Genomic DNA, 15,000 nt, shown 5'->3' on the forward strand with positions numbered 1-15,000 from the left:
TGACATGACCATCTATGGCAGCACATCAAAGGCCGTAAATGACAAAGTTCTCTCTAATTCTCTCTCCTCTGATCTTGAACACGTGGTAGAGTGGAGGAAGTGGTGGCTGGTTACTTTTAATGCATCCAAAACCAAGCTTCTATCTTTACATTATCAACGCTCTGATCCCCATCTGGCATCAATTGAAATGGATGGCTCTTGGGGAGGCTCCATGTTTTGACAAGCTTCTGGGTTTGGCTTTTACTCCTGATCTGAAGTGGAACACGTACATCAAGTCTGTTTCCAAGGTCACTGGGAAAATGGTGGGATCCTTCTACTAATCTAAAAGGTATCTCACTGCTGATGCAATTCTCTATCTGTATAAAAGCCAAGTACGTCCAAGGATGGAGCACTGCTGCCACATCTGAGCAGGAGCTGCTAAAAACAGCCTATCCTGCCTTGGCAGAGTACAAAATAGACTTTGTGGCTTAGTGTTTTATAATTCTCGCCTGTACATAACTATGTTGCTGTAAGAATGCTCTTTCATAGTTATGAATAATACTAACGGTAATATTTTATTTATTCATAAATTTATACAAATAGGCATTTAATAGTATGATAGAACACGTACATCAAATCCGTTGCCAATGCTGCTGGAAAAAATGGGGGAATCGTTCTACCACTGCAGTAGCTCACTACAATTCTGTATAAGAGCCAAGTACGTCCACGGATGGAGTACTGTTGCCTTATCTTGCCTTGACAGAGTTCAGAATAGACTTCGTAGCCTAGTGGGGGATGCCCTTTTCTGTTCCCTGTAACTTCTTTCCCTCAGGAGACGTTGCAAGCCTGTCTCTGCTTTATCGTTATTTTTATGGCAGGTGCTCGTCTGAACTCCAATTTATGACCCCCCCCCGTCTGACTTTTACGAAAAACACGCGTCTATCTAAAACTACTATCAATAATTTCCCTCACTCTTTATCTGTGCCTAAACCTAAACGTAGATTCCATAAACAAAGCTTCTTTCTTAGAACTGCTCGCCTGTGGAACTCTGTTCCGTTTTCCTACTTTCCAGCTGAGTACAATATGGTTGTCTTCAAGTCTGAACAAACTCTTGATGAACCATCTTCTTAAGTAATCCAATTTACCAAATTTCCACTACTGACGATTACTACGACATGTTCCCTTCGCCACTCTACACTCATTAACCCTCATCCTCGAGTGGCCTCCGGGCCTTGGTCAGTGGTGACTTCTTTTTAAAAATAAAAAGAAAAAAAAGAAGACTCCGATTACTAACATGAACGTTTCGTCGTTATCTTATAAGCATCATTCATTCATTCATTTCGTATGAATCAGGTGATTATTGTTGGCATTCGTTTCCCCGGTATCTTTCTAGAAAGATGTAGAGTACTTACCGGAGGGACCACGTGAAGCCAACATCCTAAGTGAAAGTGTTTCTGTGAAACGAACAGGATTTGAACTTGGCACGCCCATGTTGTGGGTCCTTGTCGTTAACCACTCAGCCACCGTTACCTCTCTGTTGTTGTTTCTTTGAAACTGCTGGTTAGTTCGTAGCTGAGAGTTTGGAACTTTAAAAGTTGTGCACAAACTTCTATCAGAATTCTTTTACCAATTCCACGCTCCTCCTGATTTCTCCATTCCACCTTTGAAACCCCCTATCTTTTGTTTCCTCCTCCCTTTCGACGCCGATTCCTTTTTTTTCTCAGGCGTACTCACCTATTTCCCCCTCCCGACATTTTCAACCCGACTCCCCTTTTTTCTCTCCTTCTCTTCCTTTTTACCTCTCCTTCTTACCCAGTTCCACTCAACCACTCCCTTTTTTTTTTCACCCATCCCCTTCCTGTCATGATGATCACGTAAAAAAAAAAAAATAAATAAATAAATAAAATAAAAATAAAGCTTCCACATTCAAACGTGCTCATCTTCGTTTCCTCTCTAACAAGTTCGTTCTTGGATAAGAGAATCACTGGCGTTCTGACCTCGATTTATTCCTCAACGACTCTCCCCCCCTCTTTCTCCCTCTCTCTCCCTTGTAGACTATCTCACAAACTAATTTTTTTTTTTTTTCATAATTTAACCCTCCCCCCACACACAACAAACTTCTATTTATTGTCGCCCCTTTCGCTACATTCTTCTTCTTATAATAACCACAAATGGAAGAAAAACACGCCGTTTAAAGAACACAAACACAACATATGGGGAAATGTATTGCTACACGTGATTACCATCCCGACTTTAACTGGGGTTTTTACCTTGGCTATGATTATTGTAAGTATTACTCATTTTTGTTTTTCATCGTTGCTTATTTGGGTTATTCGGACTAGTTATTTTCGTCTTGAATTTTTATATTTCAATAAGTGTTGGCCGATGTCATCTCCGACCTTCTTCAGGTGAATCTTTACGAACTTTGGAACCTGTATGGAATTTCGAACTGAACCCTTTATTTAATCCCGAGGTGGGAGGGGAGGGGGGTTCTGATTACCAAGTTTGAGAATATTCACCTCAAGAAACGTGAATTGAAAAAAAAAAAAAAAAAAAAAGAAAAAGATAATAGTACCTATTTACAATGCTTCCCCACGGGACAGAGTTAGACACCAAGGTCGTTTTTTTTTTTTTTTTTTTTTTTTTTTTTAACAACGTGGAGAAAAGGTACAAAAATATAAAAAAAAAATCGTCTCAGTCATGAAGGACTGCTCCTACTCTCCTCCACCGAAAGAGAACAAAAAATGGAAGTGCTGCAATGCTGCATCTGAAGGACAGATACTACACCTTGATCTTGGCCAAAGTAGTATGACTAATCCAATGCTAAGGTTTTGTTTTAAGGACTTTTGAGGCAATCATGGTTTCTCATCTTGATTGTTATTTTCACATTTTTGGCCGATGTAAACTTTGACCATCTTTAGGTGAATCTTTTTAAACTTGCGAACAGACTTTCGAAATTACGCTTTTTGTAAATTTTTACCTGGTTTATACCTCAACATTTTCCTTTAAAAAGACGACTTTTATAGATTTTCAGGTATGCTGGCAATGAATCGGCGGACCTGTAGGAGAATGCCCCCTCCCCCGAAAATATGTTTTTCACTTTTTTTTTTTTTTTTTTGTAAGTTTTTTTTTCTGATGATTACATTACAGACGTTAGTATCATATTAGCAAAAATAAAAAATAAATAAAAATAAACAAATAAAATAAAAATAAAAGAATGGCTTTTAAGAAAGGGGTCCACTTTCTCGTTATAACGTTTTCGCGTGACACGTCGGTAAAGAAATGGACAGTAAGTCAGGTATCAATAAACTAGAACGTTATAACGAGGAAGTGAACCCCCTCTGAAAAGTCATTAAATTTATTTTTATTTATTTATTTTTTTTTCTGCTAATATGATACTTAAGTTTTTAATTGATGATAATTTGTCGGAAAAAAAAGTTAGGGAAAAGTGTAAACACGCATTTTTAGGGGGGTGAGGAGGAGCACTCTTGTATGTCCGCCAACGAATATCGCATTTAAATTTTCCACAAATAAGTAGTTTTCCGGATATTAATCAATGTCATTTCTTATATTATTGCTGGTAGCCATCTTGGTACGCACGAGCGCGCGCTCTCACGTGTAAACGCAACCCCGAGAAACTAAGTGTGGGCTCGCGCGTACCAAGATGCCCACCAGTAATTGTATAAGAAATGACATTGCTTAATATCCGGAAAACTACTTATATGCGGAAAATTTAAATGCGATACTCGTCTTCAGCATGCCCGAAACCCTAGGTAAGTCATCTTTATAAAGGAAAAGGCTAAGTTGGAAACCAGATAAAAAAAAAAAATTACCAACCATGGGAGTAGATTATTCTTGTTCTGTCAGCGATGTAAGCGGGTAAAAGTGTTACTTATCATGTTATTTCTTAGTAGTAACCTTCAACTTCCAGAAGACTGTTATTTAGAAATTATTCTTAATCAACGCTATTAACCGCTACGCCATGGATCCACGTGGACGGTATGGATTTTGCAAACATTAAACCCTAACTTATCTAAATTTTTACTATTACTAGTTATTACTACTCTTAGTTTTGTTAACCAACGCTATTAACCGTTACGCCATGAATCCCTTAAACATGTTTTTACAATCAAATTACAATGTGTGATATTTTGGGATCTTTAAGTACGCAGAAATACAATCTTGTTTTTCTTTTTCTTCATTAAATTTATTGGTAAAAATTAGAATTTCTTTTACATGTTTTTTTTTGTTTTTTTTTTTCAAACTGATTTTTTTAAAAATAATTTTAATTCGCAATTTTCTTGCCTCTTCAAAATAATTATCAGGCCAGGATCAAAGTGTAGTATCTGTTCTTTAGATGTTGCAGTTGCTGCTGCAGTGCAGTGCAAAATGCTTCAGTGAATGCACTGACTGCACTACACTTTTTAGTCTCGGTTAATAGAAGAGAAATCCTTCATGACTGACATACTTGTTATTTTTGTTACTGACAAGACTGCCCCTTTTTAGGGAGCTGGTTTTCCCCCACATCAAAAACCGACCTCATGTCTCTAACTCTGCCCTCGTGGGGAGGCAAGTAAACAAAAATTATCGCTATTTTCTTTTTTTCTTTTTTGTTTGGTTTTTATTACGATTGTTTTTTTGTTGTTTTATTTAGACAATTTCTTATGTCTATGTATGTGTTTCTCGCCTCTACGTGACTTACACCTTAAATTATTTTATGTATTATTTATCGATTATTTCTAAAATGTTACATTTAAAATGTATTAAAAAAATTGATTAAAAAGAAAAATAATCATAAAATAAAATGCACCTGAATATATTTCATATTTATTTTTATTTATTTATTTATTTTTGTAAACAAAGCAATTTTAATCCTTTGTTTACTTCGTGACTTTTCAAAAAGCCTTTAAACTGTCGAATAAAAAGTCATGGCTTTATATTCTTAGACAATTCACATTTAATTAAAAGATTGAAAGTTTGGGGAGCTTTTTATTCCTTGGCTCTCGGCCCAAGCAAGATCACAGTGTAGTATCTGTTCTGACTTCACCTTTTCTGTCCTTGGTCAGTGGAGGAGAAATCCTTCATGACTGAGACAATTTAAATTTTTGTTCCTCTACAGAGTGCCCCTTTTTGGGGAGCTGGATTTTTTGCCACCTTATGTCTAACTCTGCCCTCGTGAACGCTAAGCACGGAACTAGAGTTGAAAAATGAAACGAAAGAAAACGAAATAGTTTTCTGACTTTCTAAAATAATAATACAATTATTTTAAAGTGTATTTTAATTGTGTTGGAATCCCGAAACTCGGCAAAAAAAAAAAAAAAAAAAATGAAAATATGGTGCTTGTTAAAATATAGTCGACAAATTGATTTTTTTTGTTTTAATATATCGTTTAAAGCAAAAACAATATTACGTACTTGTCATGTCGAAAATAGTAATATATCCAAAAATTACGAAAATTCACCGAATAGAACAACTGTTATTGTTTTTTATTAAAAAAAAAAAAAAGGTTTGTTATAGACAACAAATATTGCAGCCATGATACAAGTAATCTAAAATATTCCTTTCAGAGTTATGTCCCCTGCGTGTAGCTTCCTACCATCTACTTTATAACGTTTAAGAGAAATGCTATTTTATCCAATTTTCCGTAAAAATTACTTTTAACTAGAAATAGTTTTTGGTGGACCTGAACGAGCGTCACCATCTCCCTAATTTTCTTTTTCTTTTTTTTTTTTTTTTTTCCATTTTCGGTAAACTTTTACGATGTGCCCCACCCCATCGTATTATAAACACCCCAACCTCCCCATATTAAGAACGGCTTTCGGAATACCCACCCAACCTAGAAAGCCGTTTTTAACGTGTGGAGGTTTGGGGGGGTATTCCGAAAGCCATTCTTAACATCGGGTGATTGGGGTATTTATACTACGTTGGGACAGGTCGTAAAAATACCGCATTTTCTTTAGTCGATTATTATTGCTTTGGAGATTAATAAACCAGATTATCTAAAATAAATAAATAAATAAATAAATAAAAAAATGTCATTATTTCGACATTTGTAAGTGGTGGGACTAGTTTACAACGTTATAGTAAATCGACCCCCCTCTTTTGTAAACACAGAAAGGGATTATTTTTGATACTTGTGCATTTTTGCTATCGTGCTGAAATAACATTATTTCAAAAGCCATTCTTAACATGGGGAGAGGAGGGTGTTTTGTAACTATTCTGTGATTTTACTTAACAATAATAATAATAATAATAATAATAATAATAATAATAATAATAATAAAAGATATCGTGAAACTTGAATTTAATCTTAAAAATAGCGCGGTATCAAAAGTGCATAAGCACTGTTTTCTTTGTGTTTTTTTTTCTCCTATTTTGTAAATAAACACGGAAGTAAAGTTTTCCGTAAAAATTACTTTTAACCATAAATAAATTTCTATTCGATGAACTTTTGTAATTTTTGCATAAGTTACTCTTTTTCAACGTGACATTAAGTGCGTAATATTTTTTTTTATTTAAAAAACGACATATTAAAAAAATAATCCATCTGTCGACTCTCACAACAAGCACAAAAAAAACAACAAACAAACAAACAAAAAAACAACAGACAAGTTCGTTTGAATATTTTGAAACTGGTGAAAAAATGGGTCCAGTAGAAAAAGAATTACAAGTAAAAATAGAATTTATTGAATTATCAAGTTTTATCGTATGTTTAAATGTGGAAGAGTTGTGCGACCAATTCAGTATGGCAAACTTACTTATCTCCTTTGACTTAAATTAAGGTCCCGCCATTTTAAAACAAATCATGAAGCGTAATTATCGATGATTTTTGTTGTTTTTAATACATCTAGCACAAGTTTTGGAATTTATACTAATTTCGATATGACACTTAAGTAATGTTTTCACCTGAAATGCGTTGATTTAAGCCATCACTAATTTACACAAGCAGCTTTTTTTCATTATTTAAGAAACAGCGCGAGGACAAATGGTATTTTTGTTTTATTTTCTCAAATTAGTAAATAGCACGTAGTACAATGGGGAAAGGAGTGGCTGGTTACTTTTAATGCATCTAAAACCAAGCTTCTCTCTTTACATCATCAACATTCTAATTCACATTTGTCATCAATTGAAATGAATGGCTCTCGTCTTCAGGAGGCCTCAAGTTTTGACAAGCTTCTGGGCTTGACCATTACTCCTGATCTTAAATGGAATACGTATATCAAATCTGTTGCCAAGGCCGCTGGAAAAATGGTGGGATCTTTCTATCGATCCAGTAGATATCTCACTGCTGATGCTATTCTCTACCTATATAAGAGCCAGGTACGTCCAAGGATGGAATACTGTTGCCACATCTGGGCAGGAGCTGCTAGAAAGGACTTGTCCTGCCTTGATAGAGTTCAAAATAGACTTCGTAGCCTCGTAGGAGATGTCCTTTTCTCCTCCTTGCAACCTCTATCTCACAGAAGAGATGTTGCGAGTTTGTGTCTGATGTATCGTTATTTTTATGGAAAGTGTTCAACTGAGCTTCAATCTATGGTCCCCCCTCGCCAAACTTTCACAAGAAACACTCGTCTAGCTGTAAACACTATCAATAATTTCCCCCACTCTTTATCTGTGCCTAAACCTAAACGTAGATTCCATGAACAAAGCTTCTTTCTTAGAACTGCACGCCTGTGGAATTGTCTTCCGTTTTCCTGCTTTCCGGCTGATTACAATATGGTTGTGTTCAAGTCTAAAGTAAATAAGTTCTTGATGAGCCGTTCCATATAAGTTATTAAATTTACCAAATTTTCATTACTAATGATTACTATATTGACCAATTTCTACTGTACACTCTTTAACCCTTATCCTTGAGTGGCCTCTGGGCCTTGATAATGTGGTGACGCCTTTGTAAAAAAAAAAAAATAAAAATAAACATAAAATTTAGGAATATCACGACGACCACGACGACCACGACGACTCATTCCTCAGTGATTCGTCATTCGATCTATCAACACTTTTAAGAAACAAAAATCGAATATATTTTAAAAGCTGCCTACAACAGCGACTAATTTTTATGACTAATAGTTTTTTTTGTTTGTGTTTCGTCTTCTCACCTACGTACGTTTATTTCTTTTTTTAATATAACTTTTTTTTTTTTTTAAATAGGTGTTCTTAAAAAGAAAACAAAGCTTTTGGTGCTTCTGCACTTATGTTACCGTGTATTTTTGGTAAATTTTTACGACGTGCCCCAGCGTAATAAACACCCCAACCTCTCCATGTTAAGAATAGTTTTCGGAATAAATATCCCCGAACCTCGAAAGCCATTCTTAACATGGGGAAGGGGGGTTATTCCGAAAGCTATTCTTAACATTGGGTGGTTGGGGGTGTTTATACTACGCTGGGACAGGTCGTAAAATACTCTTTATTATTATTATTATTATTATTATTATTATTATTATTATTATTATTATTATTATTAAATTATGAAAAATGATTGTCGAAATAAGTAATCCAAGAATTAAGAAAAATGATGAAATGTGATTTCATGCATTAGTGTGTTTGTAATGAAATAATAATCCCAGACAATATATCAAAGTTATTATTTTATTAAGGAGGAGGGGGGATAATGTGGGTACAAATTATGAAAAATGATTGTCTAAATTAGTAACATATTCAAGAATTATAAAAAATGATGAAATGGAGGTTAATTGATTGGTTTGTTTGAAATGAAATAAGCAGCCTAGCAAATATATCAAAGTTGTTATTTTAGTAAGGTTGGGCGATAATGTTACTTAAAAATATTTTTAAAAATATTGTCGAAATTAGTAACATATCCAAGAATGAAAAATGATGACATGTGAGTTAATTGATGTTTGTGTTTGTAATGAAATAATCAGCCTATACAATATATCAAAGTTATTATTTTAGTAAGGTGTGCAAAATGGTGAGTTAGAAATGATGAAAAATTATTGACATAATTAGTACCATATCCAAGAGTTTATTACATATGAAAAATGCTGCTGTGGAATTTCCACAGGTCCCGCTAGTTGTTGTTGTTGTTGTTGTTATTATTATTATTTTCAAGTTAAATTCAAGTTTTACGATATTTTTTTTATTAAAATGTTCGGTGAAATACAGAATAATTTACAACTCGCCCTCTCTTCCCCATGTTAAGAATGGCTTTCGAAATAATAATGTTATTATTACAGCACGGTAACAGAAGTACCAATATTTTAATCCTATTAGACAAAATTTTTTTCAAAAGTAGATTGCTTCCTTTACCAAACTTTTTTTTTTTTTTACAACTTTTAAACTTTGACCCCTGATTTGCGATCATTCACAGTGTAAATAAATTCAGAAAAAAAAGTGCGAACTGTTATCTTTTAGTTGTTTTTAATCTTTATATCTCATCTCCTCCCCCGCATCAGTAAGTTTTTATTTATTTACTACAATTTGAATCTTTAATGAAGTGAAAAAGAAAAAAGTACTAAAAAGAACTAGGAAAAAATAAATAAATAAATAAATAAATAAAAAAAATACTATTTACAAAAAATAATCAGGTCTTTTGTTTAAGAGCCTCGTTCTGCTACAAATGGTAAAAATAAAAAAAAAAAAAAAGGTTATGCCCAGTGCCCACACACGTGCTTGACCTATTTTTGTCAGTCATGTGTAGACATGCGTTGTACTAGAATGAACGCCATTATTGAATGCATCGCCGAATAGTGTGAGTTTATGTTAAGAAAGAAATATAAAGGAAATTTTTTTTTATTATATTTCTGAATTTTTGAGATATGGATTAATTGTTTGTATTACTTTAATTCTTCAGACTACTGTTCTCATCTTGACTGTTATTTTCACACAAAGTTTCAGGCCAATGTAATCTCCGGCCTTTATCAGGAGTATCTTTTCGAACTCTGGAATCTTTTTGTTGATTTCGAGAATCGACACGGAATTTCGAACAGAACCTTTTTATTTTAATCCATGGGGGTAGCATGCTCTCATTCCGTCAGTCATAACTGGGTACGAGTGCTAAGTAATTTGTAGTAGTATTTTGAGTGTCGCCTGCACCGAGGATTGAACCTTCAACCTCCAGAAGGGTGTAACTTTACAACTGAATTTTACCAAGTATTTAATTCACTACACCACAGGTCATTGTGGTAAAATTCAGTTGTAAATTTCCCAAGTTCTACAGAAAGATTCCTGACAAGATACAGCTGAAGAAGACCAGAGATTACATCGATCGAAACTTTGGGTAAATAACACTAAAGATGAGAATAGCCCGGCAACCGAGATTGAACTCACTATACAAGTTTGTAGTGTGATTCAAATCTTGTCGGTAGCTAAATACTTGATGTTTCGCCAGGGCTATCAAGGGTATTTTTTATCGTGACGCCATCACTAGATGGGTTGCATACCACGACTTAAGGGAGGCGCATCTACCTCAAGAGAAGGATAGACCGTACCAGTTTCCCAACCTGGTATTTTACCTCACGGTGCATACAGCACCTAGCCTTCTCAAATGGTCACCCATCTGGTACTGGTCAGGCTCGCCATTGCTTAACTTTGGTGATCTTGCAAGAACCGGTATGTCAACGTGATTGTGCCGTATATGTTTAAGATGAGAATTGTAGTCTGGAGAATCCCAACAATAAGTATATTTTTTTTATGTTAATATTTATTTGAATGGATTCCATTCTTTCGAGTTTGGGGTTCGTGGCGCAGTGGATAGAGGCGTTGGGTTTCTGGTTCCTGCTGAGCATTGTCTGAAGATAATGGTTTCAATCCTACCCAAAGCAGGCCAGAGTTGGCCAAAACATAGTGAGACAACAACAACTATGGAAGGCAGTAATTACTGAGGATACAGTTACAAAACACATCATTCCTATTCCGTTATGGTTAATCGCCTGAAGAAGGCCAAGGGATGAGTTGGCTGAAATGTGATGAAACAACAACTATGAAGATGAGGATAAGAGTCTGACAAAAAAGAATGAATATACAACATCTCAAAGGCTTCTAAAAATAATAAATAAAAAATTATAAAATGGTAAAACCTTTTTCGATACAACTCGCACTTTGTCGTTTTTTAGGTGAGGGGTATTCGCGAGGGGTGATGCGCTTCTACAAATAATATAATTACGAAATTAAAAATCCAGCAGCATGCATCTCAATTTCTTTGTAAACAAATCAGACATTTCACCGTTTTATTATCCCAATAAAATTATATGACCTGTTGAGTTACTGTGCCCACAACTGGTTGAATCATTGGGCTCATCATAACGAGGTGGAGCCAAATGAAATGCGAACTTTAAATCAATTGAAGGAAAAATGTAAAACACGTGTGAAGCTTTCAGATTTTTTTTTATTGATAAAAAGATATCTCTATCTATCTATCTCTCATATAAATAGAACTTTGTGTGTGTGAGTTTGTTTCTTATGAACGCGAAAAAGGCTGGACTGATTTTTAAGAAATTTCACACGAAAGTACTTTATACACCTGGCGGTGTTCTTAGATAGGTTTTGTATCGGAATGTCTTTGATAAGTATTGATAAGCGACAATCGAAAAAATTCGATGAAAGAAGGAACAAACAATTTTAACCAAAGTTAACACCTTACACAGCCTAACATCACAAGCGCATTTAAATTTTATTATCGCCCAAGCCGAAAGGCCCGACTTATAAAATCAACAGTAGGAGAGCGCGTTTGAAATGAATGCTTCTGTTTAGAGCACAATTGCTCCATGGTACTTGACATTTTCATTTTGAACTTTAATTCAAACTATTATATATAAAAAAATAATTTTATCAAATCAGTAGTAGGTTCTCTACAGTGCAATGTAGACTACAATGTATTGTGAACTAAGTCACTACAGAGAGGCATGTGAAGCTTCCCGGTGCATCGTGATGGGTCCTCGACTAGAGCAGGCATAAAATTGATTTGATTGAAAAATAAGCAATTTTACCGATTTCGATGACAGTAAATATGGGAGTGTGAAACTTTCATTGATCATCATTTGATTCCGGGCAACGTCGGGTCTCCCTGCTAGTTTTCGCCTCTGCTGTTATCTTTCTTTCTACTTGTTAACGACAGCTCACACTCACTCATATATGTACACACGCACACATCAATTTATAATTAACAATCGATTCTTGTGTGTTTGTATGTATATGTATTTCTCGCCTCTATGTGACTGACACATTTTTTTTTTTTTTTTTCTGCTAGCTGTTTCTACCCGGCATATGTTGGGAGTTAAGGGAATGTTGTTTTAGTAATACCGGGGAATAGCAAAGTAATTTAAAACTCGGAAAATAGAATTTCATCAAGTAATTAATTAAAAATGGCTGACTTGTAAATAAATTATTAGTTGTAATTAGGATTTTTATCTCACGAAGTGATTAAAATAACTGTCGTCTTTTCTCAAGAAACCGAAATGCATTCTGGTTGATTTAACTTTATTTTCACAAAGAAATGGTTTTGTTCTAATTTGGAATTTTTTGTCGAGGATTGATTAGAACAGCTGATTTGTTTTCTAAAAAACCGAAATGCATTCTATTGGAATTAATTTAATCGTTAATGTAACTTTAAATAAATTATTTATTCTAAATATGTTTTTTATTTTGCAAGATAATACATAAAAATGACCGTTTTGCTAAGAAACCACAGTACAGGGTGGAATGATAAAATTGTCGCCCTAAAGAAAACACTACAGCTTTATTTTAAAACTTTTATTGAAAAAATCAATTCAGGTAACTTGATTATGTATTAGAGCTGACATCTATTCAATGTAGCCGCTTTCAGCCTCAATCACCACCTCGATACGAGTCCAGAACTGGGAGCAAGCCTTTTCCACAAACGCCAGCAGGAACTTGACAAATACTCAGTGTTGTGGGAGGTCATGTTGGTGATATTTTCGATATATAATCAAACAAAATAGTCCAGCAGGTTCAGGTTGGGGGGGGGGCAGTGAGTGAAGGATACAAAGTTGTAGCACTCCTTCTGAAGCCAAGCCTGAGTCTCTTTGGACATTTTGGGCCGGCACTAAGTCCTGCTACTACACCTAGAGTCTGCCAGTAGCGATCTTATTGCACCAGGGGATCACCACATTCTTCAACACATTCAGGGACACTTTGGAATCGACTTTGAAGATGTGAGGTGGCACGATGTGACCCTCTCTTGAAACCAGACCAAAAACCATAACCGTAGGAGGAAATTTTGTTTTCATCACCGTGGACATATCCCTGTTATTTGTGGCAATCCAATGATACATTTTGAGGGTGCCGGCAATGGTCCTGTTGTCATAACTTGAATTGGTAGAAAACATGAGTTTTACAGTGGCGTACGTTCAATCTCGCTCGTTGAACATTGTGTAACTTTCAGGCATGATAGGAAGCTCCTATCGCTTTTGGGATACTGGCCAACTAGTTGATGGTCTACAACAAAGCAAAAAAAAAAAACAAAAAAAAAACGGTTTTCATCAAACGGAAATGGAATGATGTTGTCTTTTCTACGGCGACAATTTCATCGTCCCACCCTGTACATTAAAAAAAATGCGTCCTCCTTTTACCAAAAGACAAAAAAGATACTACACTTCGATCTGAACACGAAAGTTTGGAAATCGTCTAAAGGAGAAAGACTTGTGAAGACAAACGTGCAAATAAAACTATTCCACCCCAAATGATCATTTGCTTGCATACACACAACCAGTTTCTTATAGCAAGTATAAACCTCAATTGTTCAAGTGTTACTCGTTTGTATAATCCGAGCAACAAATATTTTCAAAACAAAAGTCAAAATTCAAATTGCGATTGCATGTAGTATATCCTGTCTTCAGCATCCGCCAACAAACTTAAGTGCCTCCAATAGTATCCCCACCCCTCCTGGCTGTCTCCCTATCGCCAACAGACAAGTTATTATAATTTTTTTTCAATTGCTTCTTTTTTTTCTGTTGATAAAGAATTTTGTTTTTATCTATATTATTTCCGCATTGTCTCCAGACATCTTTTTTTTAACAAGGGAATCACCATTTATCAAGACCCAGAGGTCACTCGAGGATAAGGGTTAAAGAGTGTACATTGGTCAAAAGGACAATATCATAGTAATCGTTAGAATTGTAAATTTGGTAAATTGGATTACTTAAGGAGAACGGCTTTATCAAGATCTTGTTCACATTGGACTTGAAGACGGTCATATTGTAGTCAGCTGGAAAGCAGGTAAACGGAAGAGGAGTTTCACGGGTGTACAGTTCTTAGAAAGAAGCTTTGTTCATGGAATCTACGTTTAGGTTTAGCTACAGATAAAGAGTGAGGGAAATTATTGATAGTGTTTTCAGTCAAACAAGTGTTTCTCGTGAATGTTTGGCGGCGGGGGGGGGAGAATAGATTGTAACTCAGACGAGCACGTGCCATAAAAATAACGATAAAACAGAGACAGGCTCGCAACGTCTCTTCTGTGAGAAATAGTCTTTTTTTGGACTTTTCCTGGAGAGGTGTGGCTGAAGATTGCGCAACCCTTGCTTCACAATAGACTCGTCCTGCACTGCACACACCCTTTTGATATATGATTTGCAGATATATCTTTAGTTTTTTTTTTTTTTTGTAGTAATTTTCCTTTTATTTTATTTTTCACTATTTTATTTGTGTTTTTCACCTTTCTTTCTTTTTCACACTCTTTTTCTTTTTTATGGTTCACATTTTTTTTTTTCATTTTTCACATTTTTTTTTCTTTGCTGAATTTTCTTCCTCTCCATCCTTCCCCCACCCCGAACTCATCAATAAATTCTGACCTGGTTCTTGGCTTTCACCTTCATTGAAATACAACATCGTTTACCAACCAAAATACTGTCATCTGAATGAAACTAACTTTGTGTATGAACATATTTGCGTTTTACTACTGTAGAAAGGATGAAATCGATGTCTATACCATTATCAACAGAATTCAATGGTATAGACATTCAACAATCATCAATATCCGCCTTTACATTGATATTGACTATATCTTTATACTAGTAGATAGACCCAGTATTGGCCAATATTAACATTAAA

The 15,000-nt window shown here is 35.1% G+C and overlaps 1 protein-coding gene across 12 annotated transcripts in view; it reads left to right on the forward strand.

Annotated features, from left to right (window-relative positions):
- LOC145296892 (focal adhesion kinase 1-like) overlaps nucleotides 1-15,000 on the forward strand; it is an 890,147-nt gene that overhangs the window by 347,785 nt on the left and 527,362 nt on the right. For 2 of the 12 annotated variants that reach the window (XM_080143042.1, XM_080143044.1), the window contains exon 1: nucleotides 1,950-2,265. The exons of 9 other annotated variants lie outside the window; for them this stretch is intronic. In XM_080143042.1, coding sequence (XP_079999168.1) covers nucleotides 2,257-2,265 — 9 coding nt within the window. In that variant the 5' untranslated portion in view covers nucleotides 1,950-2,256. Of the gene's footprint in view, nucleotides 1-1,949; nucleotides 2,266-15,000 lie in introns of those variants that run through there. One more of the 12 variants, XM_080143045.1, reaches the window with a different exon arrangement.

The sequence above is a fragment of the Euprymna scolopes genome, chromosome 17 (genome assembly GCF_053919585.1).
Source record: "Euprymna scolopes isolate OS-2025 chromosome 17, ASM5391958v1, whole genome shotgun sequence".
Lineage (NCBI taxonomy): Eukaryota > Metazoa > Mollusca > Cephalopoda > Sepiida > Sepiolidae > Euprymna > Euprymna scolopes.